This window comes from Delphinapterus leucas, chromosome 14 (assembly GCF_059928025.1).
Source record: "Delphinapterus leucas isolate spDelLeu-1000000601 "Yukka" chromosome 14, BTC_Dleu_Yukka2, whole genome shotgun sequence".
NCBI lineage: Eukaryota > Metazoa > Chordata > Mammalia > Artiodactyla > Monodontidae > Delphinapterus > Delphinapterus leucas.
This window is the reverse complement of record NC_143142.1, coordinates 65,124,370-65,147,061: the sequence shown is the minus strand read 5'-3', so window position 1 is coordinate 65,147,061 and position 22,692 is coordinate 65,124,370. Positions and strand designations below refer to the sequence as shown.

General features: G+C 49.7%; 1 protein-coding gene across 2 annotated transcripts in view; it reads left to right on the top strand.

Annotated features, from left to right (window-relative positions):
- The first annotated feature begins 16,120 nt into the window (after positions 1–16,120).
- Positions 16,121–22,692, top strand: part of SMAD7 (SMAD family member 7) — a 28,497-nt gene continuing 21,925 nt past the window's right edge. For both annotated transcript variants that reach the window (XM_022584516.3, XM_022584515.3), the window contains exons 1-2: positions 16,121–16,740; positions 18,089–18,142. In XM_022584516.3, the coding sequence (XP_022440224.1) occupies positions 16,128–16,740; positions 18,089–18,142 (667 nt within the window). In that variant the 5' untranslated portion in view covers positions 16,121–16,127. The remainder of the gene's footprint in view (positions 16,741–18,088; positions 18,143–22,692) is intronic.

Sequence of the window (22,692 nt, the reverse complement as noted above, 5' to 3'; positions counted from 1 at the left end):
AGTAGAAAATATTTTTAACTGAACGATAATTAAAATATATCAAAACTTATGGGCTATAGCTAAAATTATACTGAAAGAAATGTATAGTTTTATGCATATGTTATAAAAGAAGGAAGGCTGAAAAAAATCAATGATCTAAGTATCTATTTCAATTAGTTAGGGGAAAAAAAGCACATGTTAAGCCCAAAGGAAAAAGACTAACGGAACCCAGAGCCCAGAAATTAACAAAATAGAAAATAGACATATAATATACAAAATTTTCAAAGCCATAAGTTGATTCTTTGAAAAAAAAATGTATTTAAACCTATGTCTGACCTCTCCGTTCTGTTGCATGGATCTCTCTATTTATGCATGCACCAGTAAAAACTATTTTAATAACTAAAGCTTTAGAGTGTCTTCTTCTTTTTTTTTTTTTTTTTTTGCGTTACGCGGGCCACTCACTGTTGTGGCCTCTCCCGTTGCAGAGCACAGGCTCCGGACGTGCAGGCTCAGCGGCCATGGCTCACAAGCCCAGCCGCTTCGCAGCATGTGGGATCTTCGCGGACCGGGGCACGAACCCGTGTCCCCTGCATCGGCAGGCAGACTCTCAACCACTGCACCACCAGGGAAGCCCAAGAGTACATCTTTTCATTCACTCAGGTCTTCCTTAGTGTTTGAAAAATGCCTTCATTTAGATCATGCATTATTTTTCAAATAATTTCCCTAAGTATTTTATTTTTTTGGTTTGCATTGAAAATGGGAGCTTTTCTTTCTTTTTTTTTTTTTAACATCTTTATTGGAGTATAATTGCTTTACAATTTTTTGTAAGTTTCTGCTGTATAACAAAGTGAATCAGCGATATGTATACGTATATCCCCATATCCCCTCCCTCTTGCATCTCCCTCCCACCCTCCCTATCCCTCCCCTCTAGGTGGTCACACAGCACTGAGTTGATCATGGGATCTTTTCTTCAATTATATTTTGTCCTTTCAGTTGGGCAACTTCTAATACCTCTGTTTAACATATAACGAAGATTGTATTTTGGACATTTCAGCTAAACCCATGTGAATCATATCCTCTTCAAACATGACATACATATCCGACCTTATGTTTCTTTCGTACTTCTGACATATAATCTTTAGGCCACTGCTATGTATATCCCCAAAGTTTCAAGAAAACTGCTACAGACGCCCCAAAGCACTGTAAAGTAGTTTGGACCACAGTTACCTAATCACAAATATTTATCACAGGTGTCTCCACTGTGCCCTAGGTATTTTGCAGACAATGTACATTACAGATCTGATTCATCCTCAGGAGAGCTTATTGGAAGCATACCCCATGGAACACTGCCTGTGCCACCCACTTCCTGAGGGTACCCAGATCCATAGGGGATCTGGAGACACATCTGCAAGCTCTACAGTCTTTTTAATAATGATTTATCATTTTTCTGATATAAAATTAATACATACTCATCATAGAACACTAGGAAACATGAAGAACATAAAAATCATAAAAATATAATATATCCCTATATATAATCTCTAATCCCTACCACCCAGAGATAACCAATGGTTTGTTTCCTTATGACCTTTCTTCCTTATGCATGTACTGGTATACATATGCCAAGATTGAGATCACTCTGGGCAGACCGTTTTGAATCCTGTTTCTCATGAATGTTTTGCCATGTCATTATATATTCTTCAAAAGCAAGCTTTTTATTGGTGGCATGGTGTTTCCTAGCACAGATATTTTATAATCTATTTACTCATTCTACTATTATTTCACCTTTGGATTGCTTCCAGTTTTTCCAAAATAAAACTTAAGTCAAAGATGATACAAACGTCTTTGCCCTCTTCTCTGATTATGGCCTTTGAATACATTCCTAGATGAATTACTGGGTCAGAAATGGAAACATTTTTAAAAACTTGTGGTAAAACATACATAACATAAAATCTACAATTTAAACCATTTTTAAATGTAGTGTTCAGTGGCCTGAAGTACATTCACATTGTTGTGCAACCATCACCACAGTCCATCTCCAGAACTTTTTTCATCTTGCAAAATTGAAACTCCATACGCATTAAACACTAGCTCCACGTGCCCCCCTCCCCCAGCCCCTGGTAATCTCTATTTTACTTTCAGTCTCTATGAATCTGACTACTCTAGATACCTCACGTAAGTGAAATCATACAGTATTTGTCCTTTTGTGATGATTTTATCTCACTTAGCATGTCTTCAAGATTCATCCATGTTGTAGCATGTGTCAGAACTTCCTTTTCAAGGCTGAATAATATTCCATTGTATATACCACATTTTGTTTATCCAGAGGAACTTTTTTTTTGCCATACGCGGGCCTCTCACTGTTGTGGCCTCTCCCGCTGAGGAGCACAGGCTCCGGACGCACAGGCTCAGTGGCCATGGCTCACGGGCCCAGCCGCTCCGCGGCATGTGGGATCTTCCCGGACCGGGGCACGAACCCGTGTCCCCTGCATCGGCAGGCGGACTCTCAACCACTGTGCCACCAGGGAAGCCCCAGAGGGACATTTTGTTTTGATCAAATTGTCTGCTACTTTCCAGAAAGATCACACCAATTTATGCCAGGAATGCACGAAATTATAATTCTAAAGTTTACGCACTTAACACTGTATTGTAGTAACCATGGTCTAATTTACTCACATCATGCCTGCATAGGGTTTTCCCCATTTGCCGATATGCAACCCCAAGTTATTGCAAAGGGACCCCCAAAGGACTCCCTTCCTTCCTAGTGTTTGTGTGTGTGTGTGTGCATGTGTGTGTGTGATACACATATACATACATATAGCTGGAGATGAATGTATTTAGCATTTATCAAAGGGTAAAGGAACTCGTCTACAGTTTGGATCAGAGCCTCGGAATCTAAACTCATGCCATATGGCATTTGTCAGATTTTGACCTCCCAGAGTTCCATTCTTTTAAATCTCATTCAATTTTTGTGCCTTCCAAGAAAGGCACCAAAGATTTTATTTGGGAGGAAACATCTGGCGTTCGTATGGCGTATTAAACTTTTCAAAGGGCGTCACATACGGGATCTCACCTGGTTTCTACAACATCCTCAGCCCCAGGAGGCAAGCAGGGTGATATTGTTAATCACATTTGTGTAGACACAGGTTCAGAAAAGTGATGCTATCTGCTGGAACTTACACAGCCAGTTTGGGACTCAAATTCCCATCTCCAGATTCCTGTACTGCCCCTGTCCTCTCACTAATTCCCAGCTCACTCTTGCTGTTGCTAGAGTGTGCTGTTCCTTTACTTGGCATGTCAACGTTCCTAGGTTGTCCAGGAATGTACTTTCTTGGAGAGGAAAGGGAATAGATATTTTAGCCACACACAACACAGTGTGCTTGCCAGGTACCTAATAGGGACACTCAATAAATATTAATTAAAGAATGCAGCCACACTGGCTTTCATGCCGGCCAGATCCTTTAAAGTGTCAAGAATATTCCATGAGGGATTGAGTGTTGGGCTGGAAGGCTGTGTGGAGGCAGAGAGGATAGTGATACCCTGGACAAAGGGAGCATATTCTCTTGGAAGAGGAAAATACCCCCTGGGGGCCCCTGTCCATCACCTGGAGAGAAGGAGGAAGGGAACTCACATTTGTTCAGAGCCTTCTGGGACCTGTATTTTCCTAGCTGGGTGGGATTTACTCTGTTCCTCCTCTACCTCTATGTCTGTCGCAAGCCAGTGTGAGATGCTGGGAGACAGCTGGCTGGGGTTAAGGACGAATGTAACTTGTGGGGCGTGGAGGGGGATGGATAGGTGAGAAATGGAATGGGTGTGCCTCCCTCCTCTGGCATCCTGAGGGATGTAGGTGCCTGTTAAGTGTCTCTGGCTTGACAGGGAACCAGCAGAAGTCTATTTAGATCAGCAGTTCTGAGCACAGAGGTAATTGTTGGAGCCTCTCCCCTGGTCTGAGCCCACGGTGGCTTCCAGAAGGCAGAGCTAGTGTTCCCTGAAGCCCAGGGTCTGGGAGAAGGGGACAGCTGGGCTGGGAATGAGTGAGGCAGAGGCCTGGGTAGGGAACCCTTGGGGAGCCACTCGGAGGAAGGGCTGTTGCCCAGATGGCTGATGTGCCAGGAGAAGGCCTCCTTCCTCATCCCAGGGAGGACCATAAGGGGAGGTGGGGACCTCTAACCCCACCTGGTGCCTGCGACCACCCTCTCTTTGCTCAGGATTTGTTAGATGCAAAAGCACATGCAAGGAACATGGGGCTCCCCTGGAAAGACCGGAACCCAGCTCATAGTTTAGGACCCTAAACGTGGGGTGTTTACGAGTGAGCTTATATCTGCTTTCCTAGGCCTCTTTGGGCAGTTTTTCTTTTGTTTTCTTAAAAGTAAAATTTGTGAGTTTGTGCAATTTTAAGCAAATGATCAATTTCAGATGGTTTTGGTGTCAGAGAGTTTCCTCAGCATCTTCATCAACAAATTGTACTTAATATACTCCTGTTAATCAAGGAGAAAAAGAGGAATGGACACGAGCTATATATTTGTGTGTGTATATATGTATATATATATATATATATATATATATATTGCTATGACTTGATAACAAATTTACTATATACAAATGCCTTCAGCAGTGATTCCACAAACGGAACATTTACTGGTCAATCAACCTGTATAAGTGGACCCTCTTAAGGCCTAGATACCACAAAATTATTCTATGCTAGGTTCAGAAATGCCTAAATGGTGAAGCTACATGATTCTGTAGCTTCATCTCTACAATATTCTTTGAGATACATCATCTTATTTTTTATTTTTATTTTACGTTGGAGTATAGTTGATTTACAATGTTGTGTTAGTTTCAGGTGTACAGAAAAGTGATTCAGTTATATATATATATATATATATATATATATTCTTTTTCAGATTCTTTTCCCTTATAGGTTATTACAGAGTATTGGGTAGAGTTCTTTGTGCTATACAGTAGGTCCTTGTTGATTATCTATTTTATATATAGTAGTGTGCATATGTTAATCCCAACCATCTAATTTATTCCTCCCCCCCCACCCCCGCACCTCTCCCCTTTGGTAACCAAAAGTCTGTTCTCTAAGTCTGCAAGTCTGTTTCTGTTTTGTAACTACGTTCATTTGTATCATTTTTTAGAGTCCACGTATAAGTGATATCATATGGTATTTGTCTTTGTCTGACTTACTTCACTTAGAATGATCATCTCTAGGTCCATCCATGTTGCTGAAAATGGCATTATTTCATTCTTTTTTTATGGCTGAGTAATATTCCATTGTATGTTACATCATCTCATTTAATCTCGAGACAGCTCTGCGTTGGTAAGTATTATTATCCCCATTTATCAATGGGGAAATCAAGGTCTTAGGTGACACAGCTAATGGTGACAGTTGATATTTGAACACAGTATTTCTGGCTCCAGTGCTGGGGTGCTTTGTGCTTCCTCTGATACCATAATTGTCTCCATTACCTTGGGTTTGTCGGCACATTCATTCAACAAACATGAACACCTGGGGGCCTCTGCATGATCTAGCCCCCCTCCCCGAGTAGTTCTCTTTCCACAATTCCGATCCCTCTCGCCATGCTGTCACCATGCCAGTCACGCAGGCCTCGCAGCTGTTCCTCTAACTTGCTAGCTCACCTGTCTCAGGGTCCAGGCCCTGGCTGTCTCTCTTTCCTGAAAGGGTCTTACCTGATCTTTGCTCCTCCCCAGACAGGCCTTCCCTGATCACAGACCTGAAACAGCCATTCTCAGCGCACACCAACCCTCGTCCCTCACTCTACTTCATGTTTTCCAAAGATCTTTTTTTTTTTTTTTTTTTTTTTTTGCGGTACGCAAGCCTCTCACTGTTGTGGCCTCTCCCGTTGCGGAGCACAGGCTCCGGAAGCGCAGGCTTAGCGGCCTATGGCACATAGGCCCAGCCGCTCCGCGGCATGTGGGATCTTCCCAGACCGGGGCACGAACCCGTGTCCCCTGCATCGGCAGGCGGACTCTCAACCACTGCGCCACCAGGGAAGCCCCTGGACTGCTTTTTTTCTGTCTCTTTTTTACCTGTGCATTTGCTATGCTGCCTTTTAGACATTTGGGATCACTGCACACTGCTGGGTGTCGAGACATATTGATAGGAGTGATAGGCAAGTGCTGGACCTCAAAGTGCCGCTAACCAGGTGGGCGACTTTAGGGAATCTTCTCTCCATCTTCATGGAGCTCTGGCTGAGGGAATGCAGGTGATGATCCTCAGACAGGAGGGACAGGCACAGAATCGGAAGTAATTGAGAGTGTTAACTATGCCCCCTTAACTTTGGCGCAACTTATTCCTCAGGAAGGTATTTAGATTCCTCCAGGGTCTCTCGATCTGAGATTCTATCCTTGGGTTTTAAGCAGTAATTTGTCGGTTTTGAGTTGAGGTACCCTGAGTTCAATTGCCAACATTTAACTTTCCTAAGTAAATCTTTAAGTAAACACGGTCTATTATCACCACCATTTTATAAAAGATAGGGCACACTGATTCCTCAAACTAAGAAGGACATCATCTCAAAAGAAATGATTTATTCTTTCGTTATTGGTCAAGCAGTCACTTGTTCAGCCAGTATTGGTTGAGTGCTTGCTTTATGTCAGTCACAGTGCTTGATGTGCTGTAATATGGGGTTCCTGCCCTCAAGGAGTTTACACTTGGCTAGGTGGGGGGGAGACATTAAGCAAGGAATCAGAATTCAAGGTAAAATTTCCAGTGTAGTAAATGCTGCACAAGGAGATGCCTGAGGCTGTGAGGGTGCATAATGGTGGGGGCGGGGCGGAGGTGACATAACTCAAAGCTTAGGAGCCTGGAGAGGAGAGAGGGGCATCTCAGGCTGAGAGACAGCACTTGCCCAGGCCCTGGAGTGGGAGGAAGATCCTGAGGTGACAGCAAGGGGAAGGAGGGGGTGCCAGGCCACTCAGGGCTTGTAGGTCAAGGAAGGGACTTTGTTCCAAGGGCTATAGGAAGACTGTTGGGGGGTGGTGCAGTCAGGCCAGCACCAAGACCAACCTCAGCAGAGGGGGGTTGGTGGGTCCGAGTGAGGCCAGAGCGGAAGTGAGGAAAGCGCTGTGTGCGTCAGTCACCAGGGAGATGCTGGCGGCTTGTGTCCAGCTGGCTGCAGTGGGGAGACCTGGAGACGAGTGGATGGGCTGAGAGGCATCTCAAAGGTGAAACTGACAGGATGTTAAGGCTGGTTTGGATGCGGGATGAAGAAGAAAGAGTTTGCTGTCTGGGCTGGTCCTCTGTTTCGATTCCCACCACTGGATGGAGGCGGTTGAGTTTTCTGAGGGCCGAGGGCTGGAGGAGAAGCAGATTTTCGGAGGAAGATGCCCTATTTGGGACATAATCAGCTCAAGGTGCCTTTGAGACATCCAAAGGGAGGAGTCAAAAAGGCAGGTGGCTACGTGGGACTGGAGTTCAAAGCAGAGATGGGCCTTTTCACATGACTCACTTTGTCTGTTTGGCTGTGATGGGGCTGCCTCCTGAGAGAGAAACGTGCAGCTGGGGGCCTGGGTGAAAGGAAGCCTTACTTTTCCCTTCACGCCCTTTTGTCCTCTTTGAGTTACGTACCACTGTGCATATATTACCTATTCAAAAATCAATAAAATAGAAAAAGCAAACTAAATATACCCAATAATTTAGCATTTGAGAAAACATATATTATGCAAACTTGACCATGGATGACAGGTTCTGGGGTTTGGACTGGAGAGGAGGACTCTGAGCCATGTAACCTTTAAAATCCCTTCGGCTCTCACCACATTTTACCGCAGTTTTCCTTGTCTTCTCTTATGGGTCTACCAGACTTGAGCAATGCTAGGTAGCATCATATTCCACACACCTTGAAAGACTTCAAAATTAACGTTTATGGAGAAAGGTGGGATCGAGACTGCACTGGGTATATCCTTCCCCCAAAAAGTGGACCCCGTCCCACTCCCTCCTTGTTTGTCATAATTACCAGAAAGTTATTTTAGGACATAGGAAAATATTCATGACTCACAGTAATGCTAGCAAAGAATGAGAAACACTTTTTATTGTGTTCTCACTTACCCCTCTCTCAACCTGAGAAAAAGATTTCCCAGGCTTATTAGTTTGTTTTTAAACCCTGATCCTGGACTTGCTTCTTTGACACCATCCCAACTGGTCCTAGTAAAACCCACACGAAGTCCCAGACACTAGAACGAGTGGCTTCCTTCTTCATTACCCTATCACTTGGACATTTATCTCTGTAAAACTTCATTTCCTAGGCTTGGAATGTTAGGCAAAATTAGTTTATTGGGTGGCTCCTACCTCCAAATCCATGATAATCATGATGATTAGCATCTGTATACCAGTTAGTTTACATAGCACTTGTGCTGGCGATGTGTCCGGTGTGCCCCCGAGCCGCGTCCCAGCAACCCCGTGGTGAAGGCTTTGTTCCTTGAGCCTCACACCGGGTCTGGCACACACACGACGTTGTTAATTCAGTGTTTGTTGTATGAGGAAGGCAGACAGACTACGGAAACAGCTCTCCTAAAGCCTTGCAGCTAGGAATGGCAGAAAAGTATTTTCGGTCTGAAAACTGGGCTAAGGGTCCTGTCTGCTCTCACAGGTCCTCACAGTGGAAATGCCTTGGCCATCACTCATGGGGCCGGGCTGCTTTGGCGGGTCCCAGGACGCGTCAGGAGCAGCGTGTGTGGTCACCTATGACTCTTTGCTCTCCTACAGACAAAACATTACCCCTTCTGCAGGCTGCCCAGTTCTGATTCACCATTAACAGGATGTCTCGTCACTAAGATGCTAACTGGCACTTACCATGCAGAATTCAGTACCAAAGTCATCCTTTAAAGACTTTTGACAGGGGAATGGGAAAGGTAAAACTAGGGGGGGGGAAAATAGGTGGAAAAAATCAGAAAACGGTGAAGGCTAATTTGGTAGCTTCAAGTCCATTTCATTGTGTCTTGAAGTTCAAATGAAGACCCTGTCTGCAGCATGGAGAGTGAGGAATAACAGTGGGGCTCATCGGGGTGCCTCTGAATCAGGCTCAACATTTATTTTCTTGCTTTGCCGTCTTTAAAATCAGTGTTTTTAGTGCCCATGGAAATGAGCTAAACTGTATGTCTCTCTGTCTATACTGCAATGGCGAATCCTGGTTTTTCATTGTTGGAATTTGAGGCCATTACCTAAGCACCCCCATTGCTGAGCCATCACAGGCCAGCTTCACGCTGGAGGCTCTTCCCTTGCCTTGTGTTAAAACTGGCATCGCCTCCTGACATGAAGCAGTTTGCCACAAGTGAGGCCTGACTGTTGATTTGAGGAGTGGAGATCATGAGATTTTCCTAGTTGTTCGAGAAGAAAGTTCTCTGCGGTTACAGATGATGTCGTGTTGTGCCTGCAATTTCTTTCTACAAAGAAAACTTCACGCTGAGGGAGGTGATCTCCCTGAACATCCACTGCAGGGGCCTCACCTCCATCCCTAAACCCCTTGAGGCTTAAGAGTGTTTATAAAGTTATAGTCTCAAAGTGACAAGTGTGGCTTGAGTTTTGAAGACTTAGCTCGAAGTGGACAGAAAACTACCAATTGTTTCTTTCCATCGTGCTTTCCTTTTGAATAGGATCATTCGCCTCATGAGCACCTCAGCCTGGTTGTCAACTCAGCCAGTCTAGTTCCAGATATTTCTTCCTTTGGGAAACTTTCTGAGACCCCGTCCCAGACAGAATAAATCCCTTGACTTTCTGTTCTGAGCAGGGCCTCCGCTCTTGAGGGCTGGCTGTTTTTATTTCTAGCCCTCTCCTGGATTGTGCCTTTCTTGAGAGCAGAGGCTGTTCAATACACCGTTATATGTCTCAGAGGTCGCGCCTGGTACCTGGCACCACCTCTTGAATTAATGCTGGCTAAATGGATTGAGAATCATGTGAACACATTTCTGTTCCAAAAATTGCAGCTCTCATTTTCTCAGATGGGGCAGGCTCCTTCCTGTGCCTCTGTGGTCGAGAGACGCCGGTGCGTATGAGGCTGTCCTCCCCGGGTTAGGACTTGCACCTGACTGATATCTAGAATGACTTTTGATTAGGACTGGCGTGTTTCCTCACTGACTCTTGCCAGGGTCATGAAAAGGCGGCCTCCACCCTTGCCGTCTGGGATGACACATTGGCCTCTGTTGTCATCAGCCTTCCTGTAGTAACTGCCCCACAGAGAGAGAAGCTGTCTGCAGCCTCACTTCCACATGGGACCTCGCCAACTCATCCTTTTCTACAAGGACATCAGAACAGCCAATTTCAGGAAATAAGAAAAGCAGGCAGGGATTTAAAAAAAACCCTTAAATCTGTATATTTTTGAATAAGTAACAAATTCACATGGTACAAAGTTGAAAAGGTACAAAAAGTTATGTACAGTGAAGTTTCCCTCCCAGCCATTTTCATCAGCCATCCAGTGTCCCTCCCTGGAGGAAACTGTATCTACATGACTGTATATTTGAATGTCTCTGTTGTCCTAGATCTTTACTTTTTCTGGGTGTTTCTCTTGTCTCCTTCATAAGAACATTCATTTTATCCTGCCCCTCCCCCTCTAGCCCCCAGTACCCAGTTGAGTGTCCTGGAGAGCCACTTGGCAAATGTTACAGACCAGTTGACAGCCTGTCTGTAATAAAAGAATATTTGATGAGTCAGTGCTTATAGCATCTTTATTTGCTTGTGAATTAGATGCATTTCATTCACCTAACGTTCTCCTTCTTCTAACATACGCCAAGAAGTGCTGATTGTCACATCAGCCTCACTCATGCCGTCTTCCTTTCATGAACCATCACTTCCATTTGTATCGCTGCCAGTTCAGGATGGTTGAGGGCTCACTCACACGTTTTTCGAGGGACGGTTGTGCAAGAAATGTCGATATTTTCCAACACTTTTTTTTGCCTCTTCGATTGTTTCTTCTTTGGCTTCTGCAAGGAAAAATCCTCACCCCTGCCTCGCTTCGGCCCTTGGCCCCCAGCATCAACACACCCACATGTCCTTTGGGGCCTCTTTCTGCCTTTCTCTTCTAAGAACCACTGGAAATGAGAAAAGTACTGAAAGGAAGAATCCTGTCTTGCCCGGACAGGAGGTATTTATTTATTTATTTAAGCTTTTGCTTAGAGTTGCTTATCGTCCTCGAGAGGTTTTCAGGTTCTCTTTTTCTGTCCTCCTCGTTCTCTTTCATGTCAATTTCCCCCCAGCAGTTGTGGACGGTTTACCTGCTTCTCCTCCATTTCCTGCGCACTCTGCTGCCCTCCTTCCTCATGCACCCTGGGGCCCTGACTGCTCAAGACCGGGGGGGCCTTGGAGCAATTTCCCTCCAGCTTCCTCTCTCCTCTAGCTGCTTAGCCAGCGGTCAGTCAAATGGCGGCCCCCGCAGTCCTTCGGGTGCCAGGGGCCAGTGATTAAGTAGCCAGGTCTTTCGCTGCCTCCATCCTTGTTTGTCATAACTCTGTTGCAAGTTATTTTGGTCTCTGTGACTTGTGGCTGCACCATGATTAGGGTTTGAATACTATCACCAAAGTGACTAAAAGATGAAAATAGAAGCCACAACAGGAAATAAACAACTGCAAATGAGATATTTTATTCCATATTCCCTGCCAGCAAATGATTAGAATCAAACTCATTCACAATAGTTTGGTGAACTCCTAAACTTTTTTTTCCAAGGATCAGAATAGTTTGAAATGGGGTGCCTGTCAGTCTCATTTGTGCCTGTGGAAAGGAAAGGAACTCCTTTTCTAGGCACGCCAGCCAGCCAGGAGTTCCTCTACTGTCCAGCTTCTTTCTTGGAAAGGAAAGGAATAAGAATATGAATGGGGTGGGACTGGCTCTCAGGAAGGCTTGGGATGTTAACTGATTCAGGGGATGCCAGGGAGCTATAAATCAGCACCAACCACTGCAGGTACTTGCCCAGCAACCCACCCATTGTCTACCTAGGGCAGTAAAATGGAGGAGGAAAGCCATGTAGAGAGGGCAAGACAGGGGTGACACCTGAAGTAAAAGCACCCACAATTACACTGTATGGTAACATATCTTTGCAAGAATATGCATGCTCCACCCAGACAAGTTGTGACGTCAGATTCAACTCCTGAAACACCCGCTAAATCTACCTGCCCTGTGTGTGCTCCGGCCTCGCATGCCATAGTGTTAGCACCATTGGCCAGATTTCCCAGTCTTCAGATTCTCCATCTAGCCAAGAAGCTTAATTAGAATTATGCCTTTTGTTTTCACTGCTTATTTAAGTCCTTCCTGTCACTTTGCAGTCTGGCCTAGCCTCGACAGGAAAGTGAACATCTTCTAGCTAGGCCCAGAGCAGAGAGAGGGAATGAGACCCCGGAGAGGGCAGGAAACTTGCCCAGAAAGCTTTTTAAACCCTGCCAAGTGCTCATCTAATATCACCACTAGTGTGTTATTTAACCAGTGAGTGGCAGAGTCTCAGCCAGGAATCAGGTATTCTTTCTAAGCCTTTCTGAGGTGAGTGTATTATACATTTCCCAGATACCTCAAAAATCCCATTTCTGCCTGTTTTGTCTTTCCCTGCCAGTGATGATGGGATCACCCAAATCCATTTTCTCCTGGGCTTTCTCTCCTGCTGTCTTTGCAGCTTGCTTGTTCAGAAAATTTCACACACACACACACACACACACACGCACACACACACAGAGGTTTCAATGCCCTTTTCAATAAGCAATATTTTTATTTGTAACAAAATTATGATCTTATACAATTGCAGCCTATGTGGCTTACAAGGTTTAGAATGCCAGCTGCTGCCCTGTCCTACACGTTTCTGCACTGCTTGGCATTTCTGGGTCTTCTAGGTCAGTGAGCTTCAGGGTCCCTTGCCTAGAGATGATCATGATTTTCTCTCACTTTTATATCTCCAAAGGTGCTCTTGGTGGGTTTGGGGGAAATGGTCCAAATGAGTCTATTCAAGTCTGTTGATTCCTAAATATTTATTAAGCACCTATGGCATACAGACACCTTTTAAGTTGCTGGAAGGGAAGGGGCTGAGCTATAAAGCTGAGATTCATCTGTGCTTTTTCCTTTTATTTTATTTTATTACTTTTCTTGCCTTTTTTGTTTTTCTTTATTATTATTATTTTTTTTTTGGTGCCTTTTCCTTTTAAAGGAGCATAACTTAGCTGGGAAAATGAAAATAGTTTCTTTCACCTTTTCTAAAGATTCGTTAAAATCCCCAGTGAGTTTCATAGTCGTTCTGATCTCACAATTCTAAATGGCTTTTAAAAAAAATCTTATTTCACTGAATAAGATGCGAGGTTAGACCACCATGCCAACTAGTGGCCTCCTCAATAATGATGCGTATATAGTTAAATCATTACGTTTCTACTGTCAACAGTTTTCACGAAGTAAAAGTAATCTGGTCCTTTGCCCCACCAATGCTTTACCCATTTCCATGCAATAGTCTGCCTGCTGGGTCTACGCTTCTCTAAAGCCTCGGATAAGGGGATAAACTCTCTGACTCTAAGCGCCTTGAAAGCTACGGGGCCGAGGAGGGCGAAGAAACAGGCCCTGCATGCATATGCATGCCCTAGGCAGGTCTGCTCGGAAGGTAACCTTCCTGCGCTGGGAGGCGGGGTGGCGGAGGTCTTCCGGGCTCCGGAGGAAACCTGCACGCGGCGGGCGGGCGAGCCCCCACCCCCCACCCCCGGCCAGGATGCTGCCCCTTGCAACTCTTCAGCCAGCCAAATGCATTCCAGAGCTTTGCACAAGACACACTTCTCCAGGCAGTCCTAGAAACCCGAGCCCGGAGCGGGAGAGGGCGGGAGGGAGCGCGCGGCCGCCGCTGAGGTCACATTCGCGCCGCCTCCCCGCCCTCGGCGGCCCGGCTGTTCCCTCCAGCGCACACTTCCTAGGGCCTTGGTCCAGTCCGGTGTAAATGTCTTTTAAACGGAGACAGCGCTCTCCTTCCCATTCCCTCCCGTGCGGCGGCCAGGGGATCCGTCGCCAGGGCCTTTAAAACAAAACGAATGAATGAAGCGTTAGGGCGAGCGCGCGCGGGACAGCCACTGAGAAGCTCCGCGGTCCGGGTCTAAGTCCGCCACCGACCCGCTCGCTTCGCTCCATAACTCGCCGGCGAAGCCTGTTCGGTGCTCTTGGGTCTTTCCATTTCTCCTCTGATTCCGCCAGGTCTCAGTCGATTCTGGGAGCTTCTGTGCTCCCCACCTTTATTCGTCCCCCCTCTTTCGTCCCCCCCCACCCCTGCAGACCCGGGAGGGGGTGGCGGTGGCGGGGGGCGGGGTGGAGAAATAGCTTTTAGAAACCCGATCTGTTGTTTGCGAAACACAATCGCTTTTTTTTTTTTTTTAAAGCGACAGGGTGTCTAGACGGCCACGTGACGAGGCCGGAGCCGGGCGCGCCACTGCGCAGTGGAACCATCAGAGCAGAGGGCTGGGGGGGGGCGGGGGGGGAGGCGGGGAGGAGGCGGCGGCGGCGGCGGCGGCGGCTGGGGGCGGGGGAGGGAAGGGGGAGGAAGGGGGAGGGAAGGGGGCGGGGGCGGGAGGCCTTGCCGGAGGCTGTGAGCCCTGAGCACACTCGCTCGCCTGCTCGGCGCACGGAGGAACCTGTCCTCGAGCCGCGCCAGCCGAGCCAGCCGGGCGCCGTGCTCGGTCCGCTCGCCGCGCCGGAGAGAGCTGCCCGAGACAGAGCCAGCCCGCCGGCGCCGAGCTGCCGAGCGCACGGCCCAGGAGCCCCTGAGTGCGGCGCGGCGAGCCCCCAGCGGCGGCAGAAGGACCCGAGCGCCAGGAGAGGGCGGACGGGGGACAAGGAGGCTCCCGACCGCGACGAGGAGAGTCTCGGAGGAGAAGGCGGCGTGAGGGACACCGGGGCCTCCAGCCGCCGCAGCCGAGTCGGGGCGAGCAGCCCACACGGGGAGCCCCAGCGGCCGGCCGCGGCCAGGGGAGGGGGCGCCGGCGGTTCCCGCACTAGAGAGCAGAGGGCGAGAGCGCGCGACCCGCCAGCGGCCCGCCGCGGCCGCCGCGCCGCCCTCCCCCGCGCTGTCAGCCCCGCGGGGCGCAGCCGCCGCCGCAGCATCTTCTGCCCCTGCGCCCCCGCCAGCTCCGAGGAAGTCCCCGCTGAGGACTGGGGCCCCCGGGAGCGCAAGAGGAAAGACCAGAGACTACCCTAAATCACCCAGATGCGAAGGATTGAAGCAGCCTAGCCAAAGCTTTCTGTGGATTAAAAAAATACGATTTTTTTTTTTTTTTTTTGTTGGCAGAAGAAAAGGCAAAAGACCAGCGGGGCTCTGCAAGGAAAAAAGGGGGATGTAACTCGTCGATACGTTTTTTCCACCCCTCAAACGTCTAGTTCTACTTTGTAAACATTTTCTTTTTTTAAACCCCAGGTCCAGCCGGACGCCCCCAGGCCTCCGGGGTGCGAGGAGGCGGTGTTTTTCATTTTGGGCTTTGCATGTTTGGTTCTTAGATTTTGAGAGAGCTTCCTTATTTCGCCAGACATTTCATGCGGGGTGAAGTCCACTCAGCCCCCTCCCCCGAGTCTTCGGGTGTACGGAATTCAAGGCGATCCGGTTACTAAGGATATAGAGGAAAAAAATAAATCGCGTGCCTGCTTTTTTTTTTTTTAATTGCCAGTTTCTCCCCACCCCCAAATTAAGTTGCTTAGCAAGGGGGAAAGAGGCTTTTTCCTCCCTCCAGCAGCCCAGCCGAACGCCTTTCGTTTTTTGCCCTCGCGGATCTTCCATGTAGGCAGCCGAGGCTGGCGAGCCCGACACTCGGGAGCCGCTGCGGGGGGGCCTCTTTTTGGGGAGGCGCCGACCGGGGTAGGCTTCGCCGCCCCCAGGGAAGCGGCGGCCGCGTTCCTCCGGGGTGCGCCGGGGCCCGAGAGCGGCGCACGGCGCGGGCCGCGAGGGGTGGGGCAGCCGGAGCGCAGGCCCCCGAGCCCCGGCGGGCGCCCCCGGGCCCCCGCGCGCGCCCCGGCCTCCGGGAGACTGGCGCATGCCACGGAGCGCCCCTCGGGCCGCCGCCGCTCCTGCCAGGGCCCCTGCTGCTGCTGCTGTCGCCTGCGCCTGCTGCCCCAACTCGGCACCCGACTTCTTCATGGTGTGCGGAGGTCATGTTCGCTCCTTAGCCGGCAAACGACTTTTCTCCTCGCCTCCTCGCCCCGCATGTTCAGGACCAAACGATCTGCGCTCGTCCGGCGTCTCTGGAGGAGCCGTGCGCCCGGCGGCGAGGACGAGGAGGAGGGCGCGGGGGGAGGCGGAGGAGGAGGCGACCTGCGGGGAGAAGGGGCGACGGACGGCCGGGCGCATGGGGCCGGTGGCGGCGGCGCAGGCAGGGCTGGCTGCTGCCTGGGCAAGGCGGTGCGAGGTGCCAAAGGTCACCACCATCCTCACCCCCCAGCCGCGGGCTCCGGCGCGGCCGGGGGCGCCGAGGCGGATCTGAAGGCGCTCACGCACTCGGTGCTCAAGAAACTGAAGGAACGGCAGCTGGAGCTGCTGCTCCAGGCCGTGGAGTCCCGCGGCGGTACGCGCACCGCGTGCCTCTTGCTGCCTGGCCGCCTGGACTGCAGGCTGGGCCTGGGGGCGCCCTCCGGCTCGCAGCCCGCGCAGCCGCCCTCGTCCTATTCGCTCCCCCTCCTGCTGTGCAAAGTGTTCAGGTGGCCGGATCTCAGGCATTCCTCGGAAGTCAAGAGGCTGTGTTGCTGTGAATCTTACGGGAAGATCAACCCCGAGCTGGTGTGCTGCAACCCCCATCACCTTAGCCGACTCTGCGAACTAGGTAGGAAGTTGTTCTGCGCCCACCCTCCCCTCCTTCTGGCGCTCAGGTGGTGCAAGAAAAGCCCCGTTGGGCTGTGTGTTTGTGCACCTACCTCGCCGGAGGGGAGTGTACATCTCCTCCTGGGAAGAGACTTGGGGGACAAGGGTCGAGAAGGAACTAGAGGAAACTGGAAAGGTATTCCCTGGGGGTTCCCTTCCAGTTTTTTTCTTCTCTGTTGCCCCGGGGCGCAGGGGAGGCTTTGGGCATTGCTCACGCACACACTCTACGCACAGGGGGTTAAAGATTAGATGCCCTCATTTCCGGATTAGCCAAGGGGTGCAGAGAGAAGTGGGGGTCATGCCTCCCCCGCTCTGGGAAAAGCGTTGAGGTGTGTGGCCGAGTTGGATTCGGTCCAAGGCCGCCAAGGAAGGCTGGGAGAAGCAGTTGTAAAGGCTAGAGAGTAAGGCTCTCCTTTAGTAAATAAAGAGGGTCACGTCGGGCACAAGGGGCCGGGAGACTGCCCTGGCCGGCGCAGCTTTGGGTTTTGAGGCAAAGAGTTAGGATGGAAGGTCTCGCTGGATATCTGCTCCAAACTGTGCCACCCCAGGGTGAAAGAGAACAAGCAGTCAGGAGAAGTTGGGTGCCCCCTGCTTTTTGCATTCTTCCAGCACAGGAAAGCACAGTTACTGACTAGAATGGTCTGCCCCCAGCGCCTCCGTGAGGATGCTGCCCCTGGGGCCTGGGCTGCTTCTCAGTTGAGACCCCAGCCTCCTCCTCTTTATCCTCCCAGCCTCCATTGATTCCCTTTTCTCTACGTCTTTGTGCGGGGGCGGGGTGCACATTGGGCGCCCACAAATCCAAGTTCACCAGCGCTCTTGGGGTGCACCTCCCGGGTGGGCTGGCAAAGGGGAAGCCCGTGTTCCCCGCGCGGGTGCGGAGCGGAGCAGCGGTGGCGGAGGTGAATTGCACCCCTGGGGGACGGGGCGGGGGTGGGGTGGGGCGGTGGGAGTGGGGTGTGAAGTTCTGGGACGGGGAGGGGGTTTTGTGGCCCTGCTGCCCTGTGAAGTGAGCGGCCTCGGCCGACCTGCGGCCGAGCCGGTGGTTTCCAGCCCGGCCGGCCGAGCGCGGCGGCGGCGGCGGCGGCGGCGGCGGCCGCAGACGTGGAGGAGCGGAGCGCAGAGGCTGGCGCCAGGCGGCCTCTTTTGTTTATCTGACAGCTAAATATCAAGGCAATCACCGCCCCGCGGCCCTGCCTCCAACCCCCACAGCTAAGACAAACAGTTGGGCTAAAAGAATGCCTCTGTTATCATAAGTTTCTATCTCTTTCTCATGGCTCGGCCTTTATTTTCTCTTTCTTTTTTAATTCCAGAGTCTCCCCCTCCTCCTTACTCCAGATACCCGATGGATTTTCTCAAACCAACTGGTGAGTAGATGCTTTTAAAAATATCCTTCCTATCTTAAGTTAGAAATGGAGTCTAGAACGCGGATGTGTATGCCTAGGCAGCGGCGTGGGGAGACGCTGGACTTTCCCCGAGGTGGTTATAGATGCCGATGTTGAAAGGTTGGTGGGTTTTTTTCTGTTTTTGTTGTGACTGGAGCTGGCGATAATGTGTGTGTGTGTGTGTGTGTGTGTGTACATATATATCTTTTTGCAAAGGTGTTTGTTTCCTAGATATTTCCATTTTGTTCCTTTTTTCATGTATTTGCACTCCATAACCCAAGTTGGCTCAGCTTTTAACACGTGGAATTTGATCCACGCCGAAGCATCTTGGGAGCCAAATAGGACAGGTTGATGGGCAACGTCGGAGACTTTGTGAGTGCCAGAAGTATCTCAGTGGGAAGAATGGATAACCCGATGGGGGAGGGAAGACAGTTTTAAAAAGTGCAGAGACGGACCTTGGTTTGGAGCAAGAGATTAGAAAATTTAAGAAGTAAAGTCCACAGCCCCCTCCTGGTTTTCTCGGAGTTCCTGGTGAGGGCTATAAAAGTTTCTAGCAGAGCTCTGCCTGCCTGGTGCTTTGTCACAGGCTGGCACGGGGCCAGGGCAGAAGCCCCACTTGAGACTGGCACCACCTCAGTTGCGCTTGTCTGCGTTCAACTTCTGGCAGGCAGTGCAGAGGTTGACAGTGCCAGGGGAGGAGGGTCTGAAAAACGGGGACTCGAGGGTGACAACTTCGATGGGCCCTTGTTTCCTGGAGCCCCTTCTTGCAGCGGGAGGTTCGTTTGCTTGAAAGTAGGGATTGTGACTTTTGTCTACACTGGTGCCTGACAAATGCAACGCTTTCGACATTTTTATTTTGCCAAGGTTCTGGGAGAAGGAAAAGTGAAGGGTTGGGCCCCATTTGCCTCTTGGAATTCTACAAGTCCTTCCGCCTCATGAGTTTTGGCTGTTGGGCCTTTCCCCCAATAATTAAAAGTCTTGCTGGGGCGTTGTCCAGAATTAAATACTTTAATGAACGGTGTAAGAGAAGCCCGTGCTCTCCAGCCAGCCCTCCCCAACTACACGATCCGATCCCTCCAGTCTCGGAAGGCGGTGCTGCTTGCCTGGTGCCTGTCTAGTAAGTGGCCTGCAAAGCATGTGATATTTTGCTTTCGATTTACAAAACACCAGATAAATAGTCATTAATGAGGAGATAAGCAGCTCTGTATTTGTAACAAATGTTAACTGGAATTACCAAGCTCTGTTTTCTCCAAGAATGTAAGTTGACTGGGTTTTTGGCATCAATACTCAAGAATTCTTTTATGAGCTTAGTTCTCCAAGGGGCTCTCTCTGTCCTGTTTTTGTTTTCCCTTCCATAGTCTTCAAATTTGGAGGTTTTCCTTAAAAGTGAGAAAGAGGGAGGCTAGTTACCTTGGCCCCAGGGGTAAAGAAGACTAGGGCGAAGTGTTCTGAGAAATTTCCTAAAGTCATAGGAAAGAAGGACCACATTCTCTTGGGTTTCCTGCAGAGATACCTGGACAGATCTGTTCACCGGATTCAAGCAGTCACCCTCTCAGGCCAGGACCTCATTTTCAGCGAGTGGAGTGATATATTTATTCATTAGCAAGTGTTGACATTAGGTAGCAAAATGTGTGCAAACAGAGAAGCCACAAAGACAGGAATGTGCCATTTCCAAGGGGGAGAAAAGTTCTCCAGATCAGCCAATAGGAAGTGATTAACCTGCCAATCGGAAACTCACAGCTTGGTTACTCACCCAAAACATTTCTGTAAAACAAAACCAAAAAAAAAAAAAAAAACCCAAAAAAACACTCCAAAGCAAAAATCTAACCCTCCTCTCCCCCCGCCAAACCAGAAAACCCCAAAACAAACAAAAAAAAGGAGTGAAAAACATCACCTTTGTGTAAGGATGTGAGGGTGCTAACCGGCGAAGCCCCTGTGGTGGGAATCTCCTGGCGCACTGGAGGGCTGCCAGGGCTGGGCCCGGTTTTGTTGGCTGCTGTAGCCAGAGATGTTGAGGTCAGACACACAGATGGGATGCTGCCCCAGGTTTTTCTCTCTGTCTTGCACATGGGGGAGAGTATTTGGCTGGGGAACTTAGATCAGCTGCTCACATTCTTAAGTTTCTAAGTCGTAGGTTGCATTTTTAGCCTTGGGTTACTAGGTGAGAACCAGCCGTAAGGTTTACAGTGGACAGCTATTAAAATCCTAACCAGTTGCACAGCTAAAGGAATCTCTTCTGTGAAGTCTCCAGCTTGGGCAGAGGCGGTGGGAAGAGGCTGGGGCCTGGTCCCCCTGCAGCCTTGGAGGAATGCTCCGGCTGAAAGTTGGGAGCTCCATTTTGCTATGGTTCAAGCCGTTCCACTGCAGCCTCTGGCATGGCCTGACTAGGTAGGCCTGGGTACTCTGTGGTTCGAAGTCAGCAGGATCTTCTGGGAAGGAGTGTTAGACATGGCTGGATGTAGGAGTAGGGTGGCTGTGACTTGAGGCTCTCAGAAGTCAGGACACCCCACCCCCCACCCCCAGCCCCATCACACCAGGAGTAAGAGCAGGCTGTTAGAATGAGCTCTCAGTTTATGGAGTGGGGATGCTGGGAGGGATTGCTCTGTAGGCTCTGCTTCCTGTGTCCTCTGTACCTGAAGGTCTGAAAGATTTGAAGAATGGCTTGGTGGGGAGGGGGTGTTGCTGGGTACATCTACTTGCTTGGGCTGGGGATCCAGGTGACCATTGGCAGATCGAGCCTTCAAAGCCTAGCTGAGAAGCCTGGGACCTAGTCCTGCATTTACCTTTTAACTCAGGCCACTCTTAACTTTTCCAGGCCTGGTTTTTTAAACCCACGTGATCAAGGAGTTAGGTTAGATGATTCATTCATTCACTCATTTATTGGCTCACTCATTCAGTCATTCTACATACCTGATGTGCCTGCCTAAAATGCATTGAAGATTCCAATGCATTGGTTAGTGCTTCTGTAACCTGGGTTGTGGATTGGGGCAGAGCTGGGGTATAGTGGTGGTGGTGGAGGCTCCTCTGTCCCAGACGGTAGGTACTTAGGTAGCTCAGAACTAAGTTGACAAGAATATCCTGGCTGTCTGGAAACCATTCTCTGAATGAGAGAAGTGGGGTCCCCAGCTCTGTCGCCTTGTACCCTTTGCAGCAGCTCATTCCTTGGCTGTTCCCAGGCATGCATCTTTGAAAGCTCTCTTACTGCTGGAAGAGGGGAATGAGGCTCCCACAAAACCCAGCACTCACTGGGTGCTTGGTAGTGTTTAGCGGTGGAGAAGAGCCAGGAGTAGCCTAGAGTTTCTGAGTGTACCAGCCTGGGCTCTGGGGAGCAGACGACAAGGCAGTAGCTGAGAACCCTGCCTTCGGAGAGCTACCTCAGCAGAGCTTTTCTGTGGGTGAGAGACGGAGCTGTGGCCTCTTTGACCTATACTAACTTGTCAGGAGCTTGAGGCCCGTCTGGGTACTGAAGACTGTCTCAGCCCAGCTACCTTCAGGGAAGAGAGTGAGGACGTGGCCTACCCTGGGAGGGAGAGGGCTGAACCCTTGGGTATGGTCCAGCTCACTGGCTGGCCCCTTGGGCTGCTCTGTGATGCCTCAGTTTACCTGGGTACATGTCAAACAGGTATACCTTGCTACTTCACAGGGGTGGTAAGGAGACCTAATTAATGTTTGTAAATCCCTTCTGAAATCAAAGGCGCTGCACAAAGGGCAGAGCACCATTTCATAGAAATGCTTGTGGTTGCCAGTGTGGAGCTGGCTTAACCTTTGATCTGAGACAGGCTGACAACCCCAAATGTGGTCCCAGCTCTGCCCCGAGATGTGGGCTCTTCCTTTGAAACACACCTTGTCCCTGGGATTCAGCCAGCCAGAGCTGGTGGGGGAGGGAGGGAGTGGCCACGGTTAAGTCACCATGGGGGTGTCTTCCCTTTGCGGGGTAGGTAGAAGCCAATCTCCAACATAGTGAAGGCCATCGAAGTAGTTTAGAAAGTGCAGGCTCTACACTCTTTAACCAGCAACTCCATTTCCTGCCTGCCCCTATTGTTTTCCATTTGATTAAGTGTATCCTGTACAACTGTATATTCCTGTTAGGAATCAAACTTTACCCTGATACAGTGAAATTACCCACACAGTCTTTTATCTCTCCCCTGCCCGCCGCTGCCATTCCTTTGCTTCCTCCTTCCCAGTTTAGAAGAATTCTTGAAAAGTTGTTCTTCCAGCCTGAGAGAGAATGCAAGAGAGGGATTAGAGAGAGGACCTCAGAGTTGAGTGGCCCAGCCCCTTCCCCCTTTTACCAGGCACTGGAGACAGCTGCTGGGCCCCTAGAGAGCTCTGTGGCTACCTGCCCCTGGACTACTCTTTCACTTGGATTCCTATTCGCCCTCTCGGCCAAGTGTTTCCAGGGGGAAACTGGTAACGCACCCCCCCAGGGACATCCTGCTAGTGGCCTGGGGTGGAGGGACTGGCATTTGCACCATCTGACCCGGTGTTTTTGCTTTGGAGCTGGGACGCTCCTTTCCTGAGCCGGCCTTTCT